The sequence below is a fragment of the Amblyomma mixtum genome, chromosome 5 (genome assembly GCF_055824585.1).
Source record: "Amblyomma mixtum isolate Tamu chromosome 5, ASM5582458v1, whole genome shotgun sequence".
In the NCBI taxonomy this organism is placed as follows: Eukaryota; Metazoa; Arthropoda; class Arachnida; order Ixodida; family Ixodidae; genus Amblyomma; species Amblyomma mixtum.
The window spans coordinates 6,420,299-6,444,606 of record NC_143016.1 but is presented as its reverse complement, the minus strand read 5'-3'; the positions used below and the strand labels follow the sequence as shown (position 1 = coordinate 6,444,606).

Below are 24,308 nucleotides of genomic sequence, written 5' to 3'. Positions count from 1 at the left end.
CCCGAAAATATGTACATTTGCTGAAAATAACCTAAATATTCGTAAGTCACATACAAGAGCGTATATTTTATATGTATTTTAACCACTGATGGAATAAAAGAAGCCATCGATAAATGACCTCATGCACTTTTTACGGCTAGTTAAGGTTTTAGGTTTAGGCTAGTTAGGTTTTAGGCACTTGGGCATGAATTATCTGCATACAATCTGGCCCTTACTCCATGGCCAGTATGAGAGTGATAACCGTTGAAATATTTTAAATAAGAGAAGTGGTCCCAGCATAGACGTGAAACACTGGAGTGGAGGTCTAAAGTGTTTGGAATCGGTGTCACTTTTAACTTCGAAATTGCAGTTTGAAAGATGCCCAATTATCCAGAGATTAAATTAGAATAATTTTTGATATTCTTAAACCTCAGCATGATATGCTGTGGAGTTATGTGTCGGAAGTTTCCGTGAAAGCCGTGGCAATTTCGTAAGCTTGAAATCAGGAGTGAAGTAACTGGAGCAAACTCGTGAATGGGGCTGGTACCGTAAGTTATATTTTTCTGAGTTATAAATGCGTAAATCTCTGAAAGTCCGGATTCATAAAACTTTTGAGAGACATAGGCCATAGGGCGACGAGAGATAGCGTTGATCGCAGTGTTAGTGGTACGTAGTCTATATTCTGACGTCATCCGTGGTGTCACTGAATGCGCTAGTTACCTGCCCTAGTACAGAGCCCAGCGAAGCCGCGTTCTCGCCGCGTTTTGCCAAGCAAACTTTTCATTTTAAGGGGAGCCCTCAAGGGGAGTGAGAGTATGATTACCTTCACTTTCAATTTATTCGGAATTTTTTGAAGTGAAAGAGATTCCAGGAGGAGAAGAAAGAGCTGCTGGGCAAGTAGCTTGACGAAGGTTCTTGCCCCCTTTCTTGCAGCCTATCGAGATTAAAAATGTTGAGGAAGGTTAGAAGATGCATGAATGGCTTCAGTGCCTTCCCGCATTGCAACGCAGTACTTAAAAAAACTGCGTATAAGCATATGTTCCCACAATAATAATCATATACGTTTTTTACAGGCGTACATATTTCACTGTCAGTACTGCTGTTTGTGGAAATTCCTTCACTGGGAAACAAAATAGAACAAATGTATACACATATCAATTAAGGCAGTTATACGAAGTAATGTAAAGGTCTGTACATTTGAGCAAATCTATTTACGTTTTTTTTTTTACAGAATGCAGAACATGCGTCTGTTCCACTCTTGCCGAACGATAGCATCACAAATAAACATTCACAGCTAGGCACATTTATACTGAAGCACGTCCGTCGTAAAAAAACAACAACAACAAAAAACATGCAGGTTACCACACCTAGAAACCATTACTACATGCCGACAAACATCGTACTGTGGTTCTATACACATATTGGAAAACCCCGCTATGCTAAGATATTTATCGAGTTTTTGTCTAGATGCTGCGTTCATGTCTATATCTGCGCCCTTCAATCTATTAAATAATACTGGCATGCGATGTTCTAGTCTGTTAAAGCCGTTATTAGTGCACGACAATAGGACCGACCAAACATTTCTTTGTCGGATGAAGCAGGTAACTTCCAAACGTTGTTTTTGAATACATAGTTCAAAGAAGTACGTATTTGATTATTTCAGCGAGTTTTTGTACATAATGCTTAGGTGAATAACATTGAAAACAGGTGCGTTGAGTGAGCATCATAAAGCCAGCCTGCATGTTATATGACGGACTGCTTTATTTTGCAACAAAAACAACCTATGATGTGTGTTCGACCTCGCAGTTGTTGCCCACAAAACATTAGAGCAACTTATATGTGCCACAAATAAAGAATTGTACAGCACCAGTTTAATCCTAGCGAAGACCAAGGGCCGAAGTCTGCAAAGAATACCACAGGACCTCGCAAAACTTCGAACTACAGTTGCGGGAATAATATAACGAAGCACGCTTCGATGATCAAACTTGCCTACCGAATGTTAGGTGGTACTTTTTGCATATTTTAGAAAATACCGCTGGTGCGCTCGCATGTAGACACAAAATTTCTTCACAATTTCTCTTATGAACCCGTGAGAAAACTTCAAACGCCGAAGCTCGCTGCGTACTTTTTTGGCCGCATCTGTGCATGTAATGCATGCTCATCCTAAAACAAAATTTGCACTAGAGCTGCACTTAACATTTTTACTCCCTTTACTAGTTGTATTTTTGAGACCCTAGTTTTAAACTAAAACTGTGACCAAAATATGTTTATGCAGGTCGAAATAAGGCGGCACTTGTTTTCCTTGTTTTACCACATTTTACCACATTCGAACATTTGCTTAAAAGCAGTGTTACCTAAAGATGACAATTCACTGATATCTTTTTATGGAACTAGACTCGTGTCATCTGCGCAGACTACGAAGAGTGCGTTGTGACTTATACTTACTATATAGTTTATAAAAATTTAAAAAATAAGCAACTGCACTTTTCGTTGTGCTCTGTGCCATAGAAGTGGCACAGGCAGCGGTTTAGAGCTTTCGGTCGCGACGCTATTCGCTGCCGCTGCAGTGCCGGAGAAAGCCCATCATACAAAACGAAACAAAGCAAGAAAAACCGGAAGCCAGTTCATCGAGTACGTAGATATAACTCTGGAAAAAGCTGTAGCAGCGTTTCCGTGCAGTAGCTTATGTGAAGCACGAGCATTAGGGGTCATTACCTTCGAATCCGTTGCCTCGAGTGGCATCCGTTCGCTACTTTCGTCTTATACCGTGCCGCCGCGATACTTACTTGCGAAGCAGGGGCATTTCGGAGCACACCCTCTGTCTCGTTATCGATAAAAAAGAAGGATTCTGACATGCTCCAATGGCTGCAGTAAACAGTTTGCTTTGCAATTATACCGACGGCCATGTTTATTGTCTCGTGCTCTTGCTACGGTTCGCGTGGAATAGAATATTAATGACATGAATAGAGGATGTCGGCAGAATGGGCGAATGTATCGGTTTCGGGCCTCTGTTCGTGTGCCGTGCTGTTGCTGGTAGAGTTGTTTGCACAATAAACTTCTTTCTGAAGGCTATAAAGAGAGCAGCTGACGGTCCCCTATTAAGAGTTATGATAACGCATCTTCGGGTAGCAGGGAATTTGCTGAGTCAATAGTACTCTACCGGTGGAAGTCTGAACCGCGCCGTGATGGAAAATGTTGTAGGAGACAGAAAAGACAAAAAAAAGTGTAGGCTGATGCCACGACCGTGGATTCTGTTTTGCAAGTCCTGTTTCAGGTACGTTCGTTAACCGGTATCATAATTTTTTTAAAAGGGTATATTATGACGATTGTCTGCGTTGACGCCTCCGTTGCACATGTAACCACGCTCTATGTTTACCAAATAGCATTATCAATGATTTGAAGTAACAATTTATGGCCTTCCTTTACCGCTGAATGAATTGAAAGGAAGAAAAATAATACACTGCTCGATGTTCATCTATAGCGGGTTTGGTTCCTAGGCGCGGCGGCCGTTTGTTGATGGAGCCGAAATGCAAAAACGCTCGTGTAATGAGACTTCGGTGCACGTTGAACAACTCCAGGGCGCAGAACTAATTCGGAGCCATCCACTGCTCGCGCGAAGCAACGCGCATGCGCGAACGCGGTTTTAAGATGCCGATGTTATTGTTTTTCTGTTTGCGCCTGCGTATTAATACCGGTGACATGTATGGTCCCTTCTTTAATTTGCGTTAACGTTCGGCAGCTGCGCATGTTTTTTTTTCCTGTAGGGTTAAACGGTGTAACCGTTATCTTGTCAGCAGATTTCAGCGTCTCCTTAAATTTGCTGTTTTTGAACGAAATTCTGTTATTTGTACTTGCCCTTTGTTGAACTGGTCACAGTAATTAAGAAACACACAAGCCATTACACACAGAGGCGTCTGCAAAGTGTGTAGTTTAGTGCATTACACTGACTACGACGCCAGCAGCCCAATGGCGCTCGAGACTAGGGAACTCCCACACGCAGAGTATAGACCACGCGTAGTCTCTATCTCGTTCTCTCTGTCTATCTCTTCCGTATTTTCAAACCCTTTAACCACTTATTTCAGAGTGCGGCTGAGGTGCAGGGTTGCCAGTTCCGCTTAATATAAGCGAATTTGGGCTTCTTTTTTCACCGAGTCGCTTGTAAATTTTTACAGCCGCTTGTCGCGTTTTTTTGGGGCTTACTTGCACTGTTCTTACAAATATTGTTATTTTAATGCCCATCACGCGCGTTTGTCGTTAAATATACGCGATAGTAGCAGTAGTCACAAAGTACGAAACGGTCCCTCTCCGTTCATCAATAATTTGACGCCTTGCCACATGCCTTGCCAGCACTCGTGGTTGTCTATGTCGTAGTGTGTTGCCGGTGTTTGTGCAAATTGGCTTCGAAGTGCCCGAAATATGGCAAAAGAGTTTTGAGGTGTTTGCTGCCGGGACTTTCAACCGACATTAAAAATGTTGCAGCTATTCAACTCTAAAAACATGTATGGTTCCGATGTGGATGCGGAGGATTTTCCTGATGGGTCGAACACTACCGACGATGACTGTGTGTAGTTGAGCCGTGAAATTAAACATACGTTGGAAGGAGTCAACAAGAAACTTCATTCATGTATACTGGCAAACGCGCAATGAACAGGGTGCAGGCTACCGTGGGGACAATGTTAAAAAGTACATGAGTGTTTTCGATCATTCTCGTGGATATCGTCGCTGTTCAAAATAAAGTAATTTGATCACCTTCCCTTCGTATTTCTGCGATTTTTGGATACTATAATTAAACGATTTTCAAGAATGAGAAAGTTTGTTATCGTCCGCTTCTTTTGGGCTTCTTAACAAAAGTCGCGCCGCTTTTTTTGGCCTTGTTTTGGGGTGGTTATTTGCTTATTTGCTCGGCGGCATCTGGCAACTCTGCTGAGGTGTACACTGCGAGGGATACAGTAACGAGCCTTTTCTTTCTACACGGACGATTCTTTCTGCTCCGCATTCTCGAACAACTGCAAGGTTGTTAGAGACGTTCCTGTGGTAACCACGGCCTTGTTTTGTAGCGAAAGCTACATTGGCCACGAACTTGCGATTTCGCTGTGGCGGTGCTCCGAGGAGGCACAGAGACCGACCTTGAGCCGTTGCCTAGCAACTGCCGCAGCTGGCGGACGCCGCGCGCTCGCCGCGCCATCTGGCATGACGTCACGCCGCGCGCCTCGCCGCGGAGCCGCCACCGCCGTTTCTTATGACGTCACACCGCTTGTTTCGTCGTTGCGCTCGCTTTCGCTAAGCCGAACTAAGCCACTGCCAATTTTTTCTTTTTGCAAACCATCGCACCGCACAACACGAACAGACCAGTTCCACCCGGCGGACCTGCAGAAGATCGCCGACTGCGACGAGCTCTGCCGCCGGTTCATCCGGCAGAAGAGGCTCAACATGGACGACGCGTTCCGGATGGCCAAGAACGCCCTCATCTGGCGCAAGAAGTTCGAGGTCAACGGTGAGATCTTTACTCTTATCTCTACGAATGCTCGACGAAACAGCCATTGCTCTAGCCATTGCGGGATCCTCGGCAGAAACCATTGTCAGCGACTCAAAATTGGCGATACGTAACTACACGTTGGGAAGAATCTGCCCACAAGCAGCACGGATTCTGCGAAATTATCAGCCCGTACGGCGCATTCGCCTAATCTGGACGCCTGCTCAAGCCTCCCTTGCTGGTAATGAGGCGACTCATAACCTAGCTTGAGAACTGTCCCGCCAAGCTGGGTAGTGCAGACCGCCCGCCTTATACTCCGGCAAGGACAGGTTGTTTTCTTAGAGAAATCCTGCAGCACTATAGGCTTGCAAGACTAAGATTTCCACCAGCAGATAAAACGCTCTCCAAACAACAGGCCAAAGCCTGGAGTAAACTTCAAACTGACTTCTTTCCGAATCCTTAATTGTGTAGCTTCTATTCGGAAAAACTCTACTCACACAATTACTAAAATTGTGATAGCAAAACCGATCTAAATCATATGATCTGAAAATGCTCGCAGTCCCTACCCGCGAGTCAATTCATTACCGACTCTGATCATTGGGAGGCTCTATTGCTCAGCCCCTACCCGGGGACACAGATCAAGCTCCTCCAGCTGGCTGAAGACGCCGCCGCTGCTCAAGGGATAGCGCCCGTCGTTTAAGCGGGGGGGGGGGGGGGGGGACTTCGGGTCGTTCCTCTATATCCGCTGGAAATAAAGTTTCGCCACCACTCCACACTGTCTTGGTGGCCATCAGCCTTTGTCAGTTAATTTTGTATGACTTGTTTGCTTGCAGACAGTAGTGGTATAGCCATACGCGAGCGTTCTTTCCATTATCAACGACAAATGTAATGACTGTTTTCTGTCCTTTTTTTCCTTCTTTCTGTACCCCGAGGCAGACATCACAGAGGCGACCCTACCTCCGGTATTCTTTGACTTCGGAGCCATGTTTCCCCTAGGCCAAGACAAGTATGGAAGCCAGCTAAGTACGTACAAAATTTGGGCGGGGCAACTGCGGGCTAAGTTGAAAGGACATTCAAGTTGAAAGGAGCACCAGCGAAAGGAAGCATTTGCCATAATGCAGGATAAGCAGCCAACATTTAGGTTGCCGATTTCCGAACTCTGGGAATGTTTAAATTCGCGATGGAGGGATTAAATGCACTTTTATGTTTAAATATTTCGCTACCGCGCTCGAGAAACGCATGCTTTGCGTCACATACGAAACGTTAAGGAACCAAACACGGCTTAGGGAACCTAACGCGAAGCACACAAACCTGTCAGATCTTTCTCGCTTCTTTGGGGTCAACCAATAGTCAGAGCCCGCCCAGATCACGTGACGAAGCAGATTACATTCTGGAAAGTGCTCACTCTCCTTCCCGCCTGGACAGCGTTTTCGCAGACCGGCGTGTGAACGCGCGAGTCAACCCCCCCATCCTTGTGTGTTGTGAGCGATGGACGTAGGTCGGGGTGTTTTCAGACCCTATAAGCGTCTCGTCAATAAACGGCGGCGTATGTATGCGTCGCGTATAACGAAGGTGTGCACGACGTGGGTGCCGCAGAGCAGCGACGTGGTGTATTAGCTTCACTGAGGGGGCGCTGCCTGCGGTAGCGACACTTAGCGATGTTTGCGTGTTTGCGCATGCGCAGTCTACCACCGGGTGAAGCTGCACCGCAAGCACGAGCGCGTGTCGGTGCACCACCGGCGCTACCTGGTGTTCTGGGTGGAGAAGCTGCTCTACGAGCTCAACTACGTGCGCCTTAGCTTCGTGCTGGACCTGGGAGAGTCCGGATACGCAAACATGGTACCCGCCTCCCCTCTTCCTGCGTTCCTTCTCTTTTTGAAACGACAGTCGGCGCTGGGGTGTAACGCTCCGTCGCATCTTTCTGAGCGAAAAACTATAAGAATGCCGGGCATTTTCCACTGTGTGGTTCATTTTCTGCACCTCTCCGGTCCGTCCTTCTTTCCCCAATTCCCTTCCCTACGCAGCGGATCATAAGTGAGCGATTTTTGCACACCGGATAAAATCTCTGCTTATCGTTAGAGGGGGTTCTCTCTCTATCGTGTGAGATTGAGAGAAGGAAAAATTGAAATCCTCATTCAATGAACGGCCAACAGTTTGGCGGCGGTTATCGGCCTACGTGCTACCGTGCGAATGACTATGTTTGGGGAACGTAAGGCCCTATAGGTAACGATGACGGGAAAGAAAAATTTCCGTTCAGCACAGATTTGATGCGCGGATAAGTCTCATAAACGGCTTCAGAATGGCGGCTTTGGATGTTTTCGTGCTTCACCGTGGAAGTAAAAAAAAAAAAAAAAACTTGTGAAACGAGAATTAGTGAACGGCAGCACCGCTGGCCCCCGCGGAGCACACTAAAATGAAAGTGAATGGCCACAGACATCAGTTGATTCAATCACAGTTTCGACAGCGCTATAAAGTCGTCAAGCAAGAAACAACGAAAGGAAACAAAAAGTAAGAACCACAAAATGTTTGCACACTTCATGTGCAACCTGTTAGAACATTAAAGGGACCCTGATATGCATCCATATTGATATGCTAATGCAATTCTGTAGCGAGTTTCTTTTTTAATGTTCGAGTCAAATTTGAAACCTGTGTGAACCCTATAAATTATGAATAATTTTGAAAAATTGCTGCTAGCAGCCGATTAGAGCGACGCCTCACCGCGCGTTCTTAACCGCCTCTACCCTCCTGACGCAGAGCGGGAAATCTGGGCGAGCCTTCCCATTGGGCGCGCCCAAGTGACGTTAGGGGGGGGGGGGGGGGGGGAGCGGAGCGGAGTGCTTTGCCGCCCTGTTTTCTTTATTTTTGTTTTCTGACGCGTTGGCGTGTATGCGTTGAGTAAGGAGAAGAGTAGCATAGTTCTTAATCACCAACATCTTCCGTATTAAAGAAGCAACAGTCGGATGAAACTCAAGAACGAAGTGGCAGACACCCCTCAAAGGACGCTCACTAGCCAATGGCGTCGACCGATTTTCATTACGGCGTTTTGCGGTGCTGTGACGAGTGGTGTAATTTCAATCGCTCGGGCGCTTTTCCTAACCTTAGTATATATTGTTTTATGACCCCTTTAAGCTCATCGTTCAGTGTCACACTAACTGAAATATAAAGCCTAGTTAAATAAGAAAAAAAAATTAACCTCAATGTGAGGAAAAAGCCACGCTAAGCAGAGACAAGGAGCTCTGGCTCAAAGCTGCTCCAGTGTTGTCACCCAAAAAGAGAGGAAGAATATTGTCGCAAAGGACCGTCATTGAAGCTTCTTCCTGCACGGCCGTAGCAGATGAGAACTAAACGAATGGCAGCAAACATTGTCCACAGAACAGCATCGGAAAGTATGGTAGGAAAGTAGACTATACAAAACATCCTCTTTCCGTCAATTGGCGACCAGTGATACCCCAAGCTCAAACACGAAACCTGCTTGTCGTTTTTGGCCGCGCAACCAACCTGTTCGTGGAAGCGAGTTCCTTCAGGCTGCAGGAAGAAGTCCGGATGTGAAAGTCGGATGTGGGTTTCGGGATCACGCGCAAAGGCAGCAGCTACAACGGCGACGGAAATACAAATCCCCCACGTTGGCTCCTTGGAATAGAGAGCGCTATCCGTGCAAACGTGACCCCAGTTTGCGGGAAAATGAAGTCGGAGAGGAAGTGGCGGCAGGGGTGTGCCCTAAAACAGGATCTGGTCTCGTCCGGACGTAGGCACAGCGGCGGCAGTGAAATATAACCTCGATTATGGCGCGCTATTTACGAACACTCGGCCCTTTAGATCTGGGTCTCGTTAATACATTCTACGGCCGCAATTCGCAGAACGTGCGGCTGTGCGCAGGATAGACTCCCCTATTGCTCCTGAGTAACAGCGAGAAGCAATTCGGTTGGATGCAACTGAAGCTTGTTAAGCGGGTCGTTTGTGAATGAGAGCTAAACAGCACAAAACCAAGACGGGACCAGAAAGAGCACCCAGCAACGCGAGCGCTGACTTCCAATTGTTTATTTCTTGCCGAAGCACGGTGTGCATGCACACGCACGAAACATTACCAAAAAGAGAAAAATAACGCACATTATGACGGAAACGGGGTGATAACGCTCACTTCTTTGTTGCAAGCCAACCGGTTAGAAACATCCGCTCTTTTCCTCGAGAGTTCCAACGATGCCGCGCTTACACACCAATTCCCTGCGCATGTAATGTTCTCTGCCTCGAATATCTCCCTGACCCGCTCATCTCCATAGGAGGAGGGGGGGGGGGGGGGGATAACTTCACCTCGCTCAAACGTAGTCACGAATCGCCTAGATCGGGCTTGCATTGCATAGATCGGGAATGCATAGCCTATAAGGGCAATAAGTTCTTTCTAGTTACCATCGGAGGTTCCTTCTGCCCTGCTTTGGAGACAGAAAAAAATAAACGTAATTTAGTTCCTTAGTTAAATGGCTTCACTGGGTGTCGAAACTCGTTCACCTGCAAAACACCATTTGCTGTTTCCGGAAGGGGATAAGGAGGCGGCTGCGCTAAGCGAAGACAGAGAGATTAGCTGGAGCTAGCTCATATTCGTTATTCGGCTCTGGGGCAAATGGTATGCAGATATAAACGCAAAAAGAAAAGAAGGCAGGAGTAGCGTAATGCCCTCGAATAAGCTAGAAAATATGCGGAACCGTTTCCTACCTCGATGATCGATGAGCCCGAATTGTGGAGCTTCGCGAACGTTCCGTGCAAAAATATAATCAGTAACATCAATTCATTTGCCGGCAAAGAGAAGGCTTCTGACCTTTGAGCTAGAGCAGGTATTTTGGCGCACGTGTTTTCCGTAAAAATACCCTCCATGCTACGTTTTTATTCTACAATTTGAATTCTTGTATTAAAGACGTTTTAAATATAACTGATCGCTTTGAAATGCTCTCCTACGCAATTTTTGCGTATTACATATTACAACTGTTCCTTGAGGCACCTAAGCTGGACCGTTCCGATGACCATTAATTACATCCATGCCTTTCCCCTCTCTCTGTATCTATCTGTCCTGTAAAGACTGAAATTACAGACTACAAAAATAGAATCAAGCGGTTTTACCAATCCTTCGCTTTCGCAAAATTAATTAGCGCCAGATGCATTAGATTACCCTTCAGCAAAGGCTATATGAGCGCTTATATATTGGGAAATCGGGAAAATATGTATCGCCATTACCAAAACGATTACTTTTGCTTTGGCATGAATGCTAACTCGGTTTTTTTACTAAAATTAGATTTCAAGGCGAGGCACTTATAAGGTTAAACTTTTGAGCAGAGGATTTCAAAGCGAGCAGTTTGAGAGGACATGCACATGGTACTTTTAAATAGTTTAATATTTAAAACATAATTATCAATGCGACAGCATTAGAGCTCACGTCAGGAGTAAAATCCACCGTCCGATGCCAAGAAATCCACTGATCGAGAGAGGTCACCTGACCTTGTGATGTCATCAAAACTTGCCAACCATTGCAGATGACAACCTGGCCATCTGGTTTGAGTTGCCTGCCCACCGTGGCAGGTGGCAATTAAATTAATTATTGGTCGAAATTGGTCACGGGACCTTGTGACGTCCACAAAGTGGTTGTGGTTGCTGATTTCAACCAAAAGAAAAGAGAAATGAAGTTTCCCCAACTGCTGCAAGACAGAGTTCTTCCCCGATTGGCCACACCAAAGAATGCTACTCGACAAGTCGCAACACATGCATAGACTTGGCCTTCCATAAAAGGAACAACGCTGAGAAAGTATTTGACTTAGCATTTGAGCGACCATAAAGTCATGCTCGTAGCGCTACGAGAAGAAGAAATGGCGCCGAAGCGACTCCAGTGGATAGAATTTTGCATTCGGACATGGATGAAGATAGAGGAGAAGACTACTCAGAAGATATGGATGTAGATGAATGAAGTGATAGAGTTCAACAAACAATGTAATAAAAAATGATATAAGCAAATGTCGCATAGGGCTGCATGAGGGCTGGCTTTTCACTGTTATGTCAGTTGAGGTTTCTGTTGCTTATGGCAAAATCAAATGAGCGTGAATTATTGGTGCTACCTTAGTTGAAAATGAACAATCAAGTCTCTAAAGATGCTGCACAGCGGAATAAAGCCGAAATGAAGATGTTATGACAGTGCTTTCACTTCACCACATGTGCCTAGGCGCCCAAAGGCCTCATTTAGCCGACGCCTGGCAAGGCACGGGTGACCGCCACCTACGAAGGACCCGCCTCCTTGTCGCCAGCGCCGTGGAGGTCTCTGCGCTTGCGGTGTACAGCAAAGCAATCACGAAAGCGCCTATCCAATCAAGGCGAGTCAACTAGCAGCACACTCCGCGACGCACAGCGGCTCGGGTGAAGGGAGAGAAGTAACCCCCCCCTCCGCCCCTCCGCCTCTACAGAAGTCCGCCGACCCCTGATCTTTCTGCAACTGTGACTGCGCTGGACCAACCATGGCCTTGCTGAGACACTCTCCGTGCAGGCCTTTCTGGAGGCTCGAGGCGGATCCAAGCGCCGGCCTGCATTCGTGTAGTATTAACGCCAGATGCTCGCGCGGGACACTTTGCACTGCCACTGCACTCCCGGTGTTCGAAGTAAATAAATAAGTACAAGGGAAAAAGAAAGTGCCCAAGCAGCAATCCTTGGGACCAGTCGGCTTCAGCGACAATACCCGAAGGCAGCGCCCACGAAGGTCCTTGCTTATTGGAAGGAAAAGGGCGGGAACTTGGAGAAAACTGCATGAGTGCCCGAATGCTCTGTCCATCGTGTTCCCTCCCATCGTCGTCTTTTAGTCTGTGCCGTCTTCCTCACTGCTCCACGATGCAAATAGGGTGAATATATCGGTCTTGTTGCTTTTCCTGAACCTCCCTGTCTCTTCATTTCTCCTGCGGGGAAACCACTACACACCCGGTACATAACAACGACAACTGGAAGTCTTTATACTTCTAGTTTGCCTAAAGCATAGCAGACCCATCAATAATATTGAGGCCGCGACTATGACAACCCAATTTTCTCGATACACGGGTGCCTGCAGGCCCTATACCTATTAAATGTGTTTTCTGGTCAGTTTGGAAAGACAGGTTAGGGTTCTTTTAAGGCGCCTTTTTGTTGTTAAGAGTACCAGAAGGTTAACGGGTGCAAATGTTTGTGAGAAGGCGTCGGCGTCGAGATATCCACCATTACCGCGGTAGCGAGCTGTTTTGCGCGCCGCCAAATCTGGCCCGTCACCATAGGGCAGATGTCTATCTCGTACGCAGATTCGGACAAACTGCCTGTTTGGGTCTAAGCGTTGAATGGGAAAGCTGAGCGCTCCGCCGTGCTTTATGACGGGGTTTGAGGACTCGCCGTTTGGAAAAATATACGGGAACGCTTAATTTTCATTATGCGATGACCATCCGTTAGCATAAGATCTCCTTTCTTTCACTTGTTTCTTTTCTACATCCCATATTCTCTTCACATTTTCTTATGTACTTTCCTCGTTAAAGATTCTTTGCTCAACTTTTTGGAGCAAACTGCTGAGTAACATTGCTGCACTTTTTGCTGAGTCACTGGTGGCCATTATCAATTATCAATTTTACGAAGTCATTTCTTTTTTTTTTTTTTTTTTTTGGGGGGGGGGGGGGGCGTCTCTTTCCGTGGCAGCCACCTTACGGCCTCTCCCCCACAGATGGAAAGGAGCATCACTCGCCAGTCGTGGCAGGTGGGAGGTGGCGAGTGTACACAACGCTACGCCGTCGGACGCCGGACACTTTCTCTTCACGGCGGGGCTTTAATGCTCACGCATTAAGAACTGCCAACTGCTTAATTGTTTGTTTTACTTTAGTCAACAGCGATAACGGCCAACAAGTGCAGGAGAAACCCACGGTCCGGACTTGGCCTTAGCCCTGCCCCATCATAGGCTACAGCAACTAGTAAACTGTCGTCACTGCAAAAGAAAACAATTATAAAAGTAAAGAAATTTGCTGAATATATTTTTAAAAGTCCGTAACGCTTGCATGCATCGTGGTGTAAGGAGGATGTTAGACCATAACACGAATAATACCCCGCAAGTAATAGGCAGTCATGTGTGCGTAGAGGTGCGTATTCTTGCACAATCCCCCTTTCTACGACCGCACGAGACATGTTTTGTGACTGTGGCGTGTCCCCTGGTTGGTCGTTTTATTCAGGACATGGAGCTGATCGGATTCCTGATAAGTCTGTTCAAGGAGTACTACCCCTGGGCCTTGGGTGAGTGCACTGCCACAACATGCCGGCAACATTTAGTTCGTTCACACCTTCTGAACAAACGCCTGAGTCAGTTCTGTGTAGCTTAACAAGGAGTTAAAACCCTCGTCGCCATCAGCGCGGGCTAGTGAACGAATTGCTACGTTCTAAAAATGGGCTATGAGGGATGCGACCGTAATGCAGGGCTTGCTTCGGAGTTTTCTCAGGTTCTTCAAACTGCGCCGAAATAAAAGCACATAGGCCTTTTTGCGTTTCGCTTCCACCAAAATGCCGCCGCGGAGGTCGGAACGGAAACGGCGAGGTCGTATTTGGTGCCATAAAAGCGAAGCTCTTGCAGTTTAGCTTATTGGGTTTGCTACCTACACCTGTATTGTATGACCCAGTCCTTGTGTGCACATTCTGATTCGCAGGTTCTCGAGAAAAGAATTGTGCTCGGCTGCTGACCCGAAAGACGCGGGTTCGATCCCGGCCGCGGCGGTTGAATTTCTTTGGAGGAGAAATTCTAGAGGCCCGTGTACTGTGCGATGTCAGTGCACGTTAAAGAACCCCAGGTGGTCTAAATTTCCGGAGCCCTCCACTACGGCGTCTCTCATAGCCTTAGTCGCTTTGGGACGTTAAACCCCATAAACCAACCAACCAGAAAAGAATTAGATGTTTGGTTTGGGCTTGTGGGTCCGGCAGCTCGAGCAGACGAGCAAAAACAGAGAAGCAGTCAACAGGACGTGTACTGAAGCTGCTAACAATTTACTTAGAGAAGAGAGCAGCGCTTATACTGCAACGTCTGACTCACGTAACTTATAGAAACATGCAAGTTGACTGTTTTCCCGTTTGTTCTCGTCTGTTCACGATTCCTCACACCTTTGTTGCAACGAACCAGTTCTTGAAGGAACTGCGACTTCTATTCTTTGGGCCGTAAAAGCACTCAGAAATTTCAGAGCTCAGGCAAGACTTGATGTAATGATGACCAACCCTCTTGATGGGTTGTTACCCAGTACGCAAAGGTTTGCAGCTGCTTAGCTTAATTCTCCGTAGAACTTGTCATTGACCCGGTAACACAAGAGAAAAGCGTACCCCTACTTCTCTTCCGTTAGAATTAGTTCTCTACGCATTATTGATATAAAACAACAGTATCGTTCTTGATTTGATTCGAAAGAGAAATCTGTTTAAAAGAAAAAATACGCCAAGCGTTTCACGTAGGTGTGACCTGACTTCGTGAACACTGAAAATTTTGCTCTTGTTGTTCAATACGTGACAGAAATTGTCCGCTTCATGCTTGTAAAATAAAAAAAAAAGACGATTTGTCACTCCCAATTGATCACCTAGCTTGAATTTGCATTCTCTCTCTTTTTTTTTTCCTGTCATTTGAGACGCACATATCATAGCAGTTGCAACACTTGCTCAGCGCTACGACGTTCTACCAGTGAGCGTAAAGCCACGGGTTTGGCACCCAGCCATGACGACCGCTTTTCGATGGTGGCCAAATGTAAAAATGTGCAACCTTCGTTCGTAAAAAAAAAAAAAAAAAAAAAACATATTGCTTGCTACGATATTTCGGCCGGCTGATGAGAGGAGCGTACTGGACGTTCACAGTTTGCGATTTACTAATAAATCAGGTCTTATGTTTCGAGCTTTGAGTGATGCTAATGCCGGCAGGGTGCTTTATCATGGTTGTTGTTGACTTCAGTAAGCAACGACCATGGCTAACACTGAAGTTATTTCATATTCTTCGAACGACCATATCGTCAGTGTTTCAAGTTCTCTCTCGATATAAAAAGAAGACACGCTTTATTTTGAAATTACGATATTGTCGCTGTTTACACTACCTGGAAGATGTCAAGCGCTCGGTCATATCAACGAATACATTCAAATGTTTCTGTTCCAGGCTGGATTTGCAAAACGATTCTTTGTGCCACTTCTGATATATGTTCCTTGTATTGTTGTTTTCTCTTTTAGGTTTTATCATAGTATACGACATGCCCTGGATATTCAACAGTAAGCGCCTTTTTTATTCCTTTTGGTGCGGCCTGGCGAAAACTTGCATTTTCGTGCTTACATATAATGGACTCAAAGTCAGAATGGACTTGATCCGATATCCATGGCTTTAAGAGGAGGAGGGAAGGAACGGCAACATGAAGCGCGTTTTTTTTTTTTTTATACGATGCTCGTTTAAGAACGCGTCTTTCTTGAGGCAGTCTGACGGGGCACTGAATGAGGTAGCGGGCTGAGGCGGGTCCTAGCTGCGCTGGTCGCTAACGATGCTCAGGTTCGGATTCTCAGGCATCTGTGAACAGACGTAGCGCTGTGCTAAAAACTGCGGCTTTGTTGTGCATGCAGCTTCTTAGAACGTGGCGCCAGAGAGGGTGAGAAAAGCTAAACAGCGAATTGTAATCCCTGGGAACAACAATAAGTACCTACAGCCTTAACGCTGTACCTAAAGGCTAATCTGGGTAGCGACACAACTAGAAAGAATACGAGTCCCACACTTGCATGATTCGCCAGCCTTACTGCTTTTTAAATGTGTTTCAGTAGTTTTTGTCGCCTCATTCAATGCTTCTAATCAAGGTCGCGGCTCATTTGAGGGCGCTGAACGAAAACGGCGTGTATTGAAGAAGGTGACCAACCTTATATGGAGGGTTGCATTAGCTATCCAACGGTTCAACGGCGCTCTCTTATCAGCGCCTGATTCTCTCGTTGAGCATGCATATTCGCGAGCGTTTAATTAGATAACCACCTTAACTTCCCTTTGTAGCCGTATGGTTGCGCTCGGGTGGATGGGAATGAGTAATTACTCCCTTATTACAAATATACTCCACCTTGGGGGATTCCCCTAAACACAATTCCCACTTCGAGTTATAGATAAATTCGCCCTCGCCCTGCCATAAGCTTGCTGTGGCGGTTAGCTTAAAGGTGCTCTGAAGAGGAATGTGAACTCGTATTTTTACCTCTGGAACTCGATCTACACGTTCCAAACATTCTTCTAAACTTCGAATTATTGCCATGTGCGGCCGATTTCTCCATTTTAAATCGAATTAACCTCGGGCTCCCGCCTTTTTTTTCTTTAATTCCCCGCAAATGATGGGAGGAGTCGACCAACCTTTCACCCAGTCCCGTGGCGGCTTGCCGCTCTGCCATCAGCGGAGTGATACGTAGTGATGGGCGAAAGCAAATAGTCCACGCCTATTTTTATTTCCGTTGGCCTAATTTGCAGCTATGTAGTCTCTGACTAGACTTATTTATTCACGAAAACCTAAAAGAAACAAAATAAAAGCGAAAGCAAAGTCGCCACGCGACTGCATGAAAGGCATTCCATGCGTTGGTCGACTCCTCTCAAAGTATGCGGGGGATTAAAAAAAAAAAGGCGGGAGCCGGACGTTAATCCGATTTAATTAGGGAAATCGGCCGCACAGGGCAATAAATAGAGGTTTCTAAGAATGCTGGGAACGTGCAGATCGAGTTCCCGTGGCAAAAATACGAGTTCAAATTCCTCTTCACTGCACCTTTAATTGGTAGAGCGACTGCTCCAGTGAAGCGGTGGTTCCAGGTTCGAACCCCGGGCCAGGACGAATTTTTCTTTAACTACGAAGTTTCTGAGAAAGCTGTATAGCTTTCCTTTGTAGCCGTATGGCTGCGCACGGATGGATGTCAATGAGTAATTACTCCTTTATTAGGTAACCACCACCCAGCCGGCCTTCTAAATATTCGCGTGTGGTAACCAAGTTCTCACATGCTGTTCTTCTTTGCTCCGCCTCCCCTTGCATCCTGATTACCCACAGCTGCTTGGAAAGTGGTCAAGTCTTGGCTACCAGCCGAGGGTATGGAGCGCATCAAGTTTGTCGACAGAAACACCATCACCAACTACATATCTCCCGAGAATATGCCCGAGTACATGGGCGGCACGGTAATTTATTCCCTTCACCCTTAAAGGGAAGCTGAAATGATTTTTAGAGAATTCGAGGTTATTCAATAATTCTAACCTATGAAGCTCCTAAGTAAAGCATGCAAAGTTTTTTCCCACTAGCATTTAAAATCATTTAAAATGGTGACGTAATCAGCGATTTAAACCGCGATGTTTAGGCTTCTCTTCACTGCGTTGAACAATGCGGGGAAACTCGTAGTGACGTCACTGTCACCGAAATTTCGAATATCCGCTGTTTTCGCCTGCATGCTGCTGTGCGTTGTACGATGCAGCCAAACAATGCTTCGTGAGCTTCATCTTCGACGGCGTTGGTTTTCTTCCGTGAAACAACCATTCACTGGAAGCGTAGCGCCGTAGTACGTGACGCCATTATCGTTGCTGTGCGCTGCAGAGAAGCCTGAACGCTGACGCCGCTTTGTTCGGTGATTACGCCACTATTTCAAATGCTAGCGCAAAACAATTTCGCAGGTTTTACCAGCATCTTTCACACACTTGGCCCTCTTAAACTAATCGAATTCTGAACCATCTTCAGTTCCTCTTTAAAACCACATTGGCTTGAATGCAGGCACGAGCATGGACCCCCGCGTGGAAACGCCAAAACTAACCGAACTTTGAGGCTACATCACCGTCGCACTTAAGCATTTATTGACTAGACCTTAAGCGGGGGCATCAAGCCATCCCTTCAGGTCGCTTTACGGTGAAGGGTGATGCGAGGCCCCGATCGCTTACGGTTATCGCGGGGGCAATGTTCTCTTTAAGGTGTTTGCTTGCGGTTAATTCATGAGGCACTGAGTGTATCGGAAATTGATCGCACGTATGAGCTGTCACTGCCTAAAATGAAGAATGGATAATCGATTTCAAAACACAGTGACAATGGCGAAGTAATGCAAGACGAAGGAAAGCGCTAGAGGTCGTTGCACCGAGCGATAGCTCCAGTCCCTTCATCTTGAATCGAAGAAAACTAGGAGTTGAGGAGCTGCAACGTTGTACTTCGGCGTCTGTCCTTACGGCGCAGTCCTGGAAACGATGACCTTTGAAATGAGGTGATTGCGTCCGTGCGACTGGCTGGCCACGTCAAGTTTGATTCGTAGCAAGACGTGTATAAGAAAAATTGCTGTATCTGCAAATGGTGAATGGTAAATCTTAGAAAAGTTGGTTTAAGCCCACGCTTATTGCTAGCAAACGTCCGTCTTACTATGGTCGCTGTAAGCGCTGATAAAAAAAAAAAAAAGAACGTTAAGGCAGCAGGAACGTACGTCAGTCCACCTTGCGCCCCTGGTGAGCTGTTTTCCGATGGTGCCACGCAGTGAAGCACGCGCGTCAAGCGGAGTTTTCTTTTCGCGCTTACTCGTTGTCGGCCTCGCTTTGGCCTTTTCAGCGCAAGTTCGCGCTTCCGGTATTGATTTATCATCGGCGGTTTCACACCGGCCTCCAACCGCTGCCGCCGCATCGGTGATATATGTGTGCCCTCCAGAGCCATTAAGCGCTGCAGCGGCCTGCACTGTCTTCGGCCTCCTTGGCCTCGTGCGCGTCAGGAGCGCGGGCAAAGGGAACTCGCCGCGGTCAGCCGCGGAACTGTGAGGAATTCGACCACTTCATCTTTCTTCTGAAGAAAGGCAGCGGAGAGCCAGAGTCCATTACTGTGCATACTTTGCCGCCATTTTACCCCTTCCCTTCTTTCCTATCGCTCTCCCGCTTTCATCGTCTTCTCAGTCTCTGCAGTTTGGCTTTTCTGCAGACAACACGTGCGCTCAGGCGGAGATTGATATCCAGGGGCTCGAAGCTGGTAGTGCGCCGGTGGCGTGGAAATGGATATCTCGCGGTAGATTCTCTCCTTTGTGCGGTCGGCGGGGACAGAAAGTGCCGGTCGCCTTTCGATGGACGGCTGTTTTGTTTGTCGGTGCCTTGGCGAATTCAGGGCGCACTGTCACTTGATATGAAAATTTATGGTTCCATTGTATCTGGCTTATGCCAGGTAAGCAGATTTCCCCATCACTGCAATAGAAGCGAAGCTTAAAGGACTATAAACAAAGTGGCACGTAAAGTGCAAACCTGGGATAGTTGGTAAAGTTTGGCCATATATCAGACAGAGGTGAAGAACGGACAAACGCTGGATTTAAACTAAAAATAGTAAACTAAAAAAACCTTCAACAATAGAAGATTGGACAGCCGTCGTCGTAGCTCAGTTGGTGGAGCACCGTACTTGAAATTTGGAGGTAGCGGGTTCGGATTTCTACATTCTAATCAGTTATCGTTCGGCTAATTGGACTACTAATTCCACATTGATCAACACCACAAATTAAGAACATTCCTGTGCTTTCCTTGGTTTCGGAGGCTGTTGGCATCCTTGACATGTGTATCATAATCAGCCCCTCCCTTTCTTAAACTTGTCTGCTCATAAAAAACAAAAAAAAAAAAAAACACGACTGTAAAGACAGGATGGCTTGACTTATGTGCAGAGAGAAATTGCGGCGCTTGTATTTCAAAGTAAATCGAAAACACTTTAGCTTTGCCTCTATCTTCTTAATCGGCTGCCAAAAAATCCACCCGTTTTTTATTATTTTTATATTTTGTAAGACAAAGACATAGTAGTATATCAAAGGACGTAGATTTCAAGGTTAGCGCGAAGAGGCGTGGCGGCGACAGAAAAGAAAGAAGACTCACGGGGAAATCATTTCCAGAGTTGGAAGATTGCGAAAATAATTTTGCTTTTGAAGAATGCAGAGAACGGATTTCAATTAGACAATATACGGCCAATTGCTTTAACCTCAAATTTAGTCAAGTTGATCGAAAGAGTAGTACATTGTCGCCTCACAAAACATGTTAATGCCGTAAATGGCCTCAGCTCTGCGCAGATTGGCTTTCGTCGCGGCTGTTCCATTTGGACCGCGCATGTGGATCTAGAAAGCCGAATCAGACTTTCAATGCGCAAGAGGGAAGTTTCGGCCTTGGTGACACTTGATGTTGCTAAGGCTTATGACAGCGTGGAACACACGGTCCTTCTTAACAAACTTGCACAGCTACATCCACCGCACTACATTTATGCCTGGATTTGTGAATTTTTAAAAGACAGGATGTTCTTCTGTACAGACGGATCTTTCTGTTCTAATACCTATGTCCAATCCAGAGGTGTGCCACAAGGATCTGTTCTGTCACCGCTGCTTTTTAACATATTGGTTTGAGACATTCCCATTCATCCCAACATTAGAGTGCTTGTATACACAGACGACATAGCTTTTTTCGCCTCAGAAAAGAATATTCATGCTCTTTACCAGTCTTTGCAGGCATACCTGTTTGCTCTTGAAGATTGGTTGGACCAAATTAGTCTATCACTTAATGTCAGCAAGTGTGGCGTGCTGGTATTTCCTCCAGACACCCCTTTGTACATCTCGCTAGTCTACCGTTCCACCCCAATTCCGCAGGTGGAGTCGGTTAAATACCTAGGTGTAACTTACGACCCATGTTTGGACTGGCGCCAGCATATTAAAAATAATGTTATTAAAGGCGAACGTGCTCTAGGCCGGCTGATACGGGTAGGCAATAAAAATTTTGGCATGCGTCGCGACACCTTACTTCTCCTCTATAAGGCTTATATGAGACCAATTCTGGAGTTCGGTTGCGTCTTGTTCTCTGGCAGCGCAAACTATAAGCTGCAGCCTTTAGCCTTACTGGAAAGGCGGGCCCTACGGCTATGCCTAGGGCTCCCAAGATCGTCTTACAATGCTCTCCTTTATCTGGAAGCCCGTATTCCCGATCTGTATTCCCGCTTCCAACTACTAACAGTGCGTACAGTCGCGCTCAATATGACTTGCAACGCGCCCGATGCGAACCAACCGAGCTTTTTGCTTTATAGTAAATCAATGCAACATTACCCAGAACATCCAATTTGCACAAAGATTCAGTGTACTTTGTTCTTTGGGACGACACCTAATGGCATCTATTTCAAGCACCACTGTGCTCGCACTGCTTCAAGAACTGAGCTCCTGCCATACTTCTTACGTTGCAGCTCATATTGAGCGCGACTATACTTTCCTCAGGTCCTTTGACCCGGCCCCCGGTGTTAATACTCCCATTTTCCTATCCCACCCACACCTGTTTTTCTCTTCTCATTGGCCACGTTATCAGCTCCCGCAAGTTAGGTTTACGCAGAACCTGTTGGCCCCGCTTCAGGTCGATCTGACCTCCTTGCAACGAGTTGCTGACATGCAGGCTGATCCCGTCTTCTATTACGACCATATCTTTCCGTCCCATGCAAAACATATGCCCGCAAACATCCTAAATGGTCTTCTGGCTGAGCATTTACAGCATTTTCCTCATCATGCTGTTCTCTCCACTGATGCTTCCGGGAGCTGTGAGACGGCGGCAATTGGGATATATTCACAGGATCTGGATTTCAGCTATTCCGTTCGTATCCCGGATTACACTTCTGTATTCTTTGCAGAGTTTTTGGCACTTGGTTTGGCTCTTTTTAAAATTCCGTCGCATGTAGCACGGGTACTTATCCTTGCAGACTGCCTTTCAGTTTTAATCTCTCTCCAAACTTCCGGCTCCTCTCTATTGATGCGTTCCCTTAGGTTTTTTGTTCCGCGCACAGTAAAGGAGGTCCGCTTTGTCTGGGTACCTGGTCATTCGGGAATCTATTTCAACGAGGTGGCTGATTTATTGGCAAGGTCAGCTCTCACTGCCCCTGTAATATATCCCGTACCGCACCTTATTATGTTGGAGACCTCCCGTTTCCAGCGATTCCAACATATATCAGCCAGCTTGGGTGATCCGTTGCTGAATACCGCGGACTTTCAACATTTAAAGTTCCCATGGAATGTCCGTTCATGTAGGACAAGGCGGTGTGAAGTGTCCATGACGCTTTTGCGATGCAGAATCCCCCACCTCAACTTGTACTTATGCAGATGCGGGTTCGCTACGACAAACCTTTGTAGCACATGCAGAGAAGTTGAAACAATTGACCATTATCTCCTCTCTTGCCGGCGGTTCGCATTTCAGAGAAAACAGTATTTGGAAATCCCTCTTTCGAGGTTAGATCTCCCTTTGTCTCTAGCCGTTCTGCTCTCGTTTGGTGCGAGCGCCACGGGTTTCTCGTTAAGCTCTATTTGCGGCTACCTCCATGATTACATCATTGCAACTGGTCGTTTACCCTGCTAAATCCATATAAAATTCCACCGAATGTCCAAAAAGCGTATTTTATTTGATTCCTGGAATATCTAATTTGTTTATTAATTAATTTTTAACAATTCATACATATTTTCTAATTTCAAACATTCACCATTTTACTTCGCTTTTTTCCCACTTCCCCCCCCCCCCCCCCCCCTGGCATTCACCACCGTACCTTGGCCAATCCCCCCGCGTGGGTATGTGCCATTTTTATATGGTGAAGAAGAAGAAGAAGAAATCATTTCCATCGCCTTTTTCTTCTCTGTTTAGCTTCCGCGCGTTCCGACCCAAAGCGCGCGCCTCCGTCGCCGCCATCTTGGGAACTCGAATGAGACTCGGTAAGCGATCAGTGGCCGATTTCACGCGTGGCTTGACTTCCGAGGCCCTCCATGCGTACAGAATGCACGTCGCGCGACTTACCTAACAGGACCCGTGTGCGATTTGTGGTCTTAGAACTGAGTGGCACACCCTCTGATCATTGCGTCATTGGTCCTTGCGGAAGCCTGCGGCGGCTCGGGTTTTGGGATGCACGCGGTGTACATGATGCACAGCGGTGAGCATAGCGCCTGCAGCTCGCTTTGCAGGACCTGTTTAACGCTGCTTTCGCTTCCGAATCTCGCGAATACCCTTTCACTGTTGCAGTGCTTCTCATGTCGCTTGCGCTGGGTAGATGGCTCACACTGTCGATTTGCTTAATCAAATTGTACTTTATTGGTTTGCTATATTTTTTTACTTGGCAAAAAAAAAGGAGGGTTTGAGTTCAGCGGTAACGGCGCAGATAAGCCGTGTTGGAAAGAAAAAAAAAAGGACTGTAAAAACTTATGTCTACATCGACTTCGGTCGACATGAACCGAGCGTTCCTGCTCATTTTCATGCGCGCAATGCTGAGTTAGCTTGATATCAGTTGTGCCTGACTTGATGTCGTAGTCCTCTTGGTACTCTGATAAGATTGTTTATGGCTGTTTGCTGTGGGAAATTAAGAGGAACATGGTGGCGAGGACGGTATGTACGACATCGTGCCATTTCTGATTGCGTGTACAATGCGTGGAAACGCGTACGGTTATATTCGCGAAGGTAAATTACTGTAATTTTTCTTTAACTTGCCTGCAGCAAAAGCTCCCCTTCCGGGAATACACGTGGGATGATGTGGACGCCATTGTCAACACCACCAGCCTTGATGTGAGTAGTGGCCTCGTTGCTTTTCGGCATACACGCACATACACACACGCATGAAAGAATCCCCGTCTGCCAAAACTATACTGAAAGAAATGGGCGCTTAAGTGTGAAGCATAAAACACACGCTTTTGGGGTGTGATCCTTGCTTTTATGCTTGTAATGACTGTATTTTGGGAATGATTTGGCTTTTCATGGCTTGTAATAATCTTAAGCGGCGAAAACGAAGTGCTTACTTCTTGGATGTGCGGCTCGAAAAGTGCAAAAAGAACTAGAACGACATAGTCTGGCGCCGTAGTTGTTTGTATACGTTGTTTGCCGCGTATTCAAAATGAGCGT

The 24,308-nt window shown here is 46.4% G+C and overlaps 1 protein-coding gene across 1 annotated transcript in view; it reads left to right on the top strand.

The window, feature by feature from the left end:
• Nucleotides 1-24,308, top strand: part of LOC149341223 (motile sperm domain-containing protein 2-like) — a 58,924-nt gene that overhangs the window by 16,409 nt on the left and 18,207 nt on the right. The window contains exons 2-8 of the mRNA XM_089543167.1: nucleotides 5,327-5,473; nucleotides 6,389-6,475; nucleotides 7,137-7,291; nucleotides 13,654-13,714; nucleotides 15,665-15,703; nucleotides 17,485-17,609; nucleotides 23,907-23,975. Of these exons, the coding sequence (XP_089399293.1) occupies nucleotides 5,327-5,473; nucleotides 6,389-6,475; nucleotides 7,137-7,291; nucleotides 13,654-13,714; nucleotides 15,665-15,703; nucleotides 17,485-17,609; nucleotides 23,907-23,975 (683 nt within the window). The remainder of the gene's footprint in view (nucleotides 1-5,326; nucleotides 5,474-6,388; nucleotides 6,476-7,136; nucleotides 7,292-13,653; nucleotides 13,715-15,664; nucleotides 15,704-17,484; nucleotides 17,610-23,906; nucleotides 23,976-24,308) is intronic.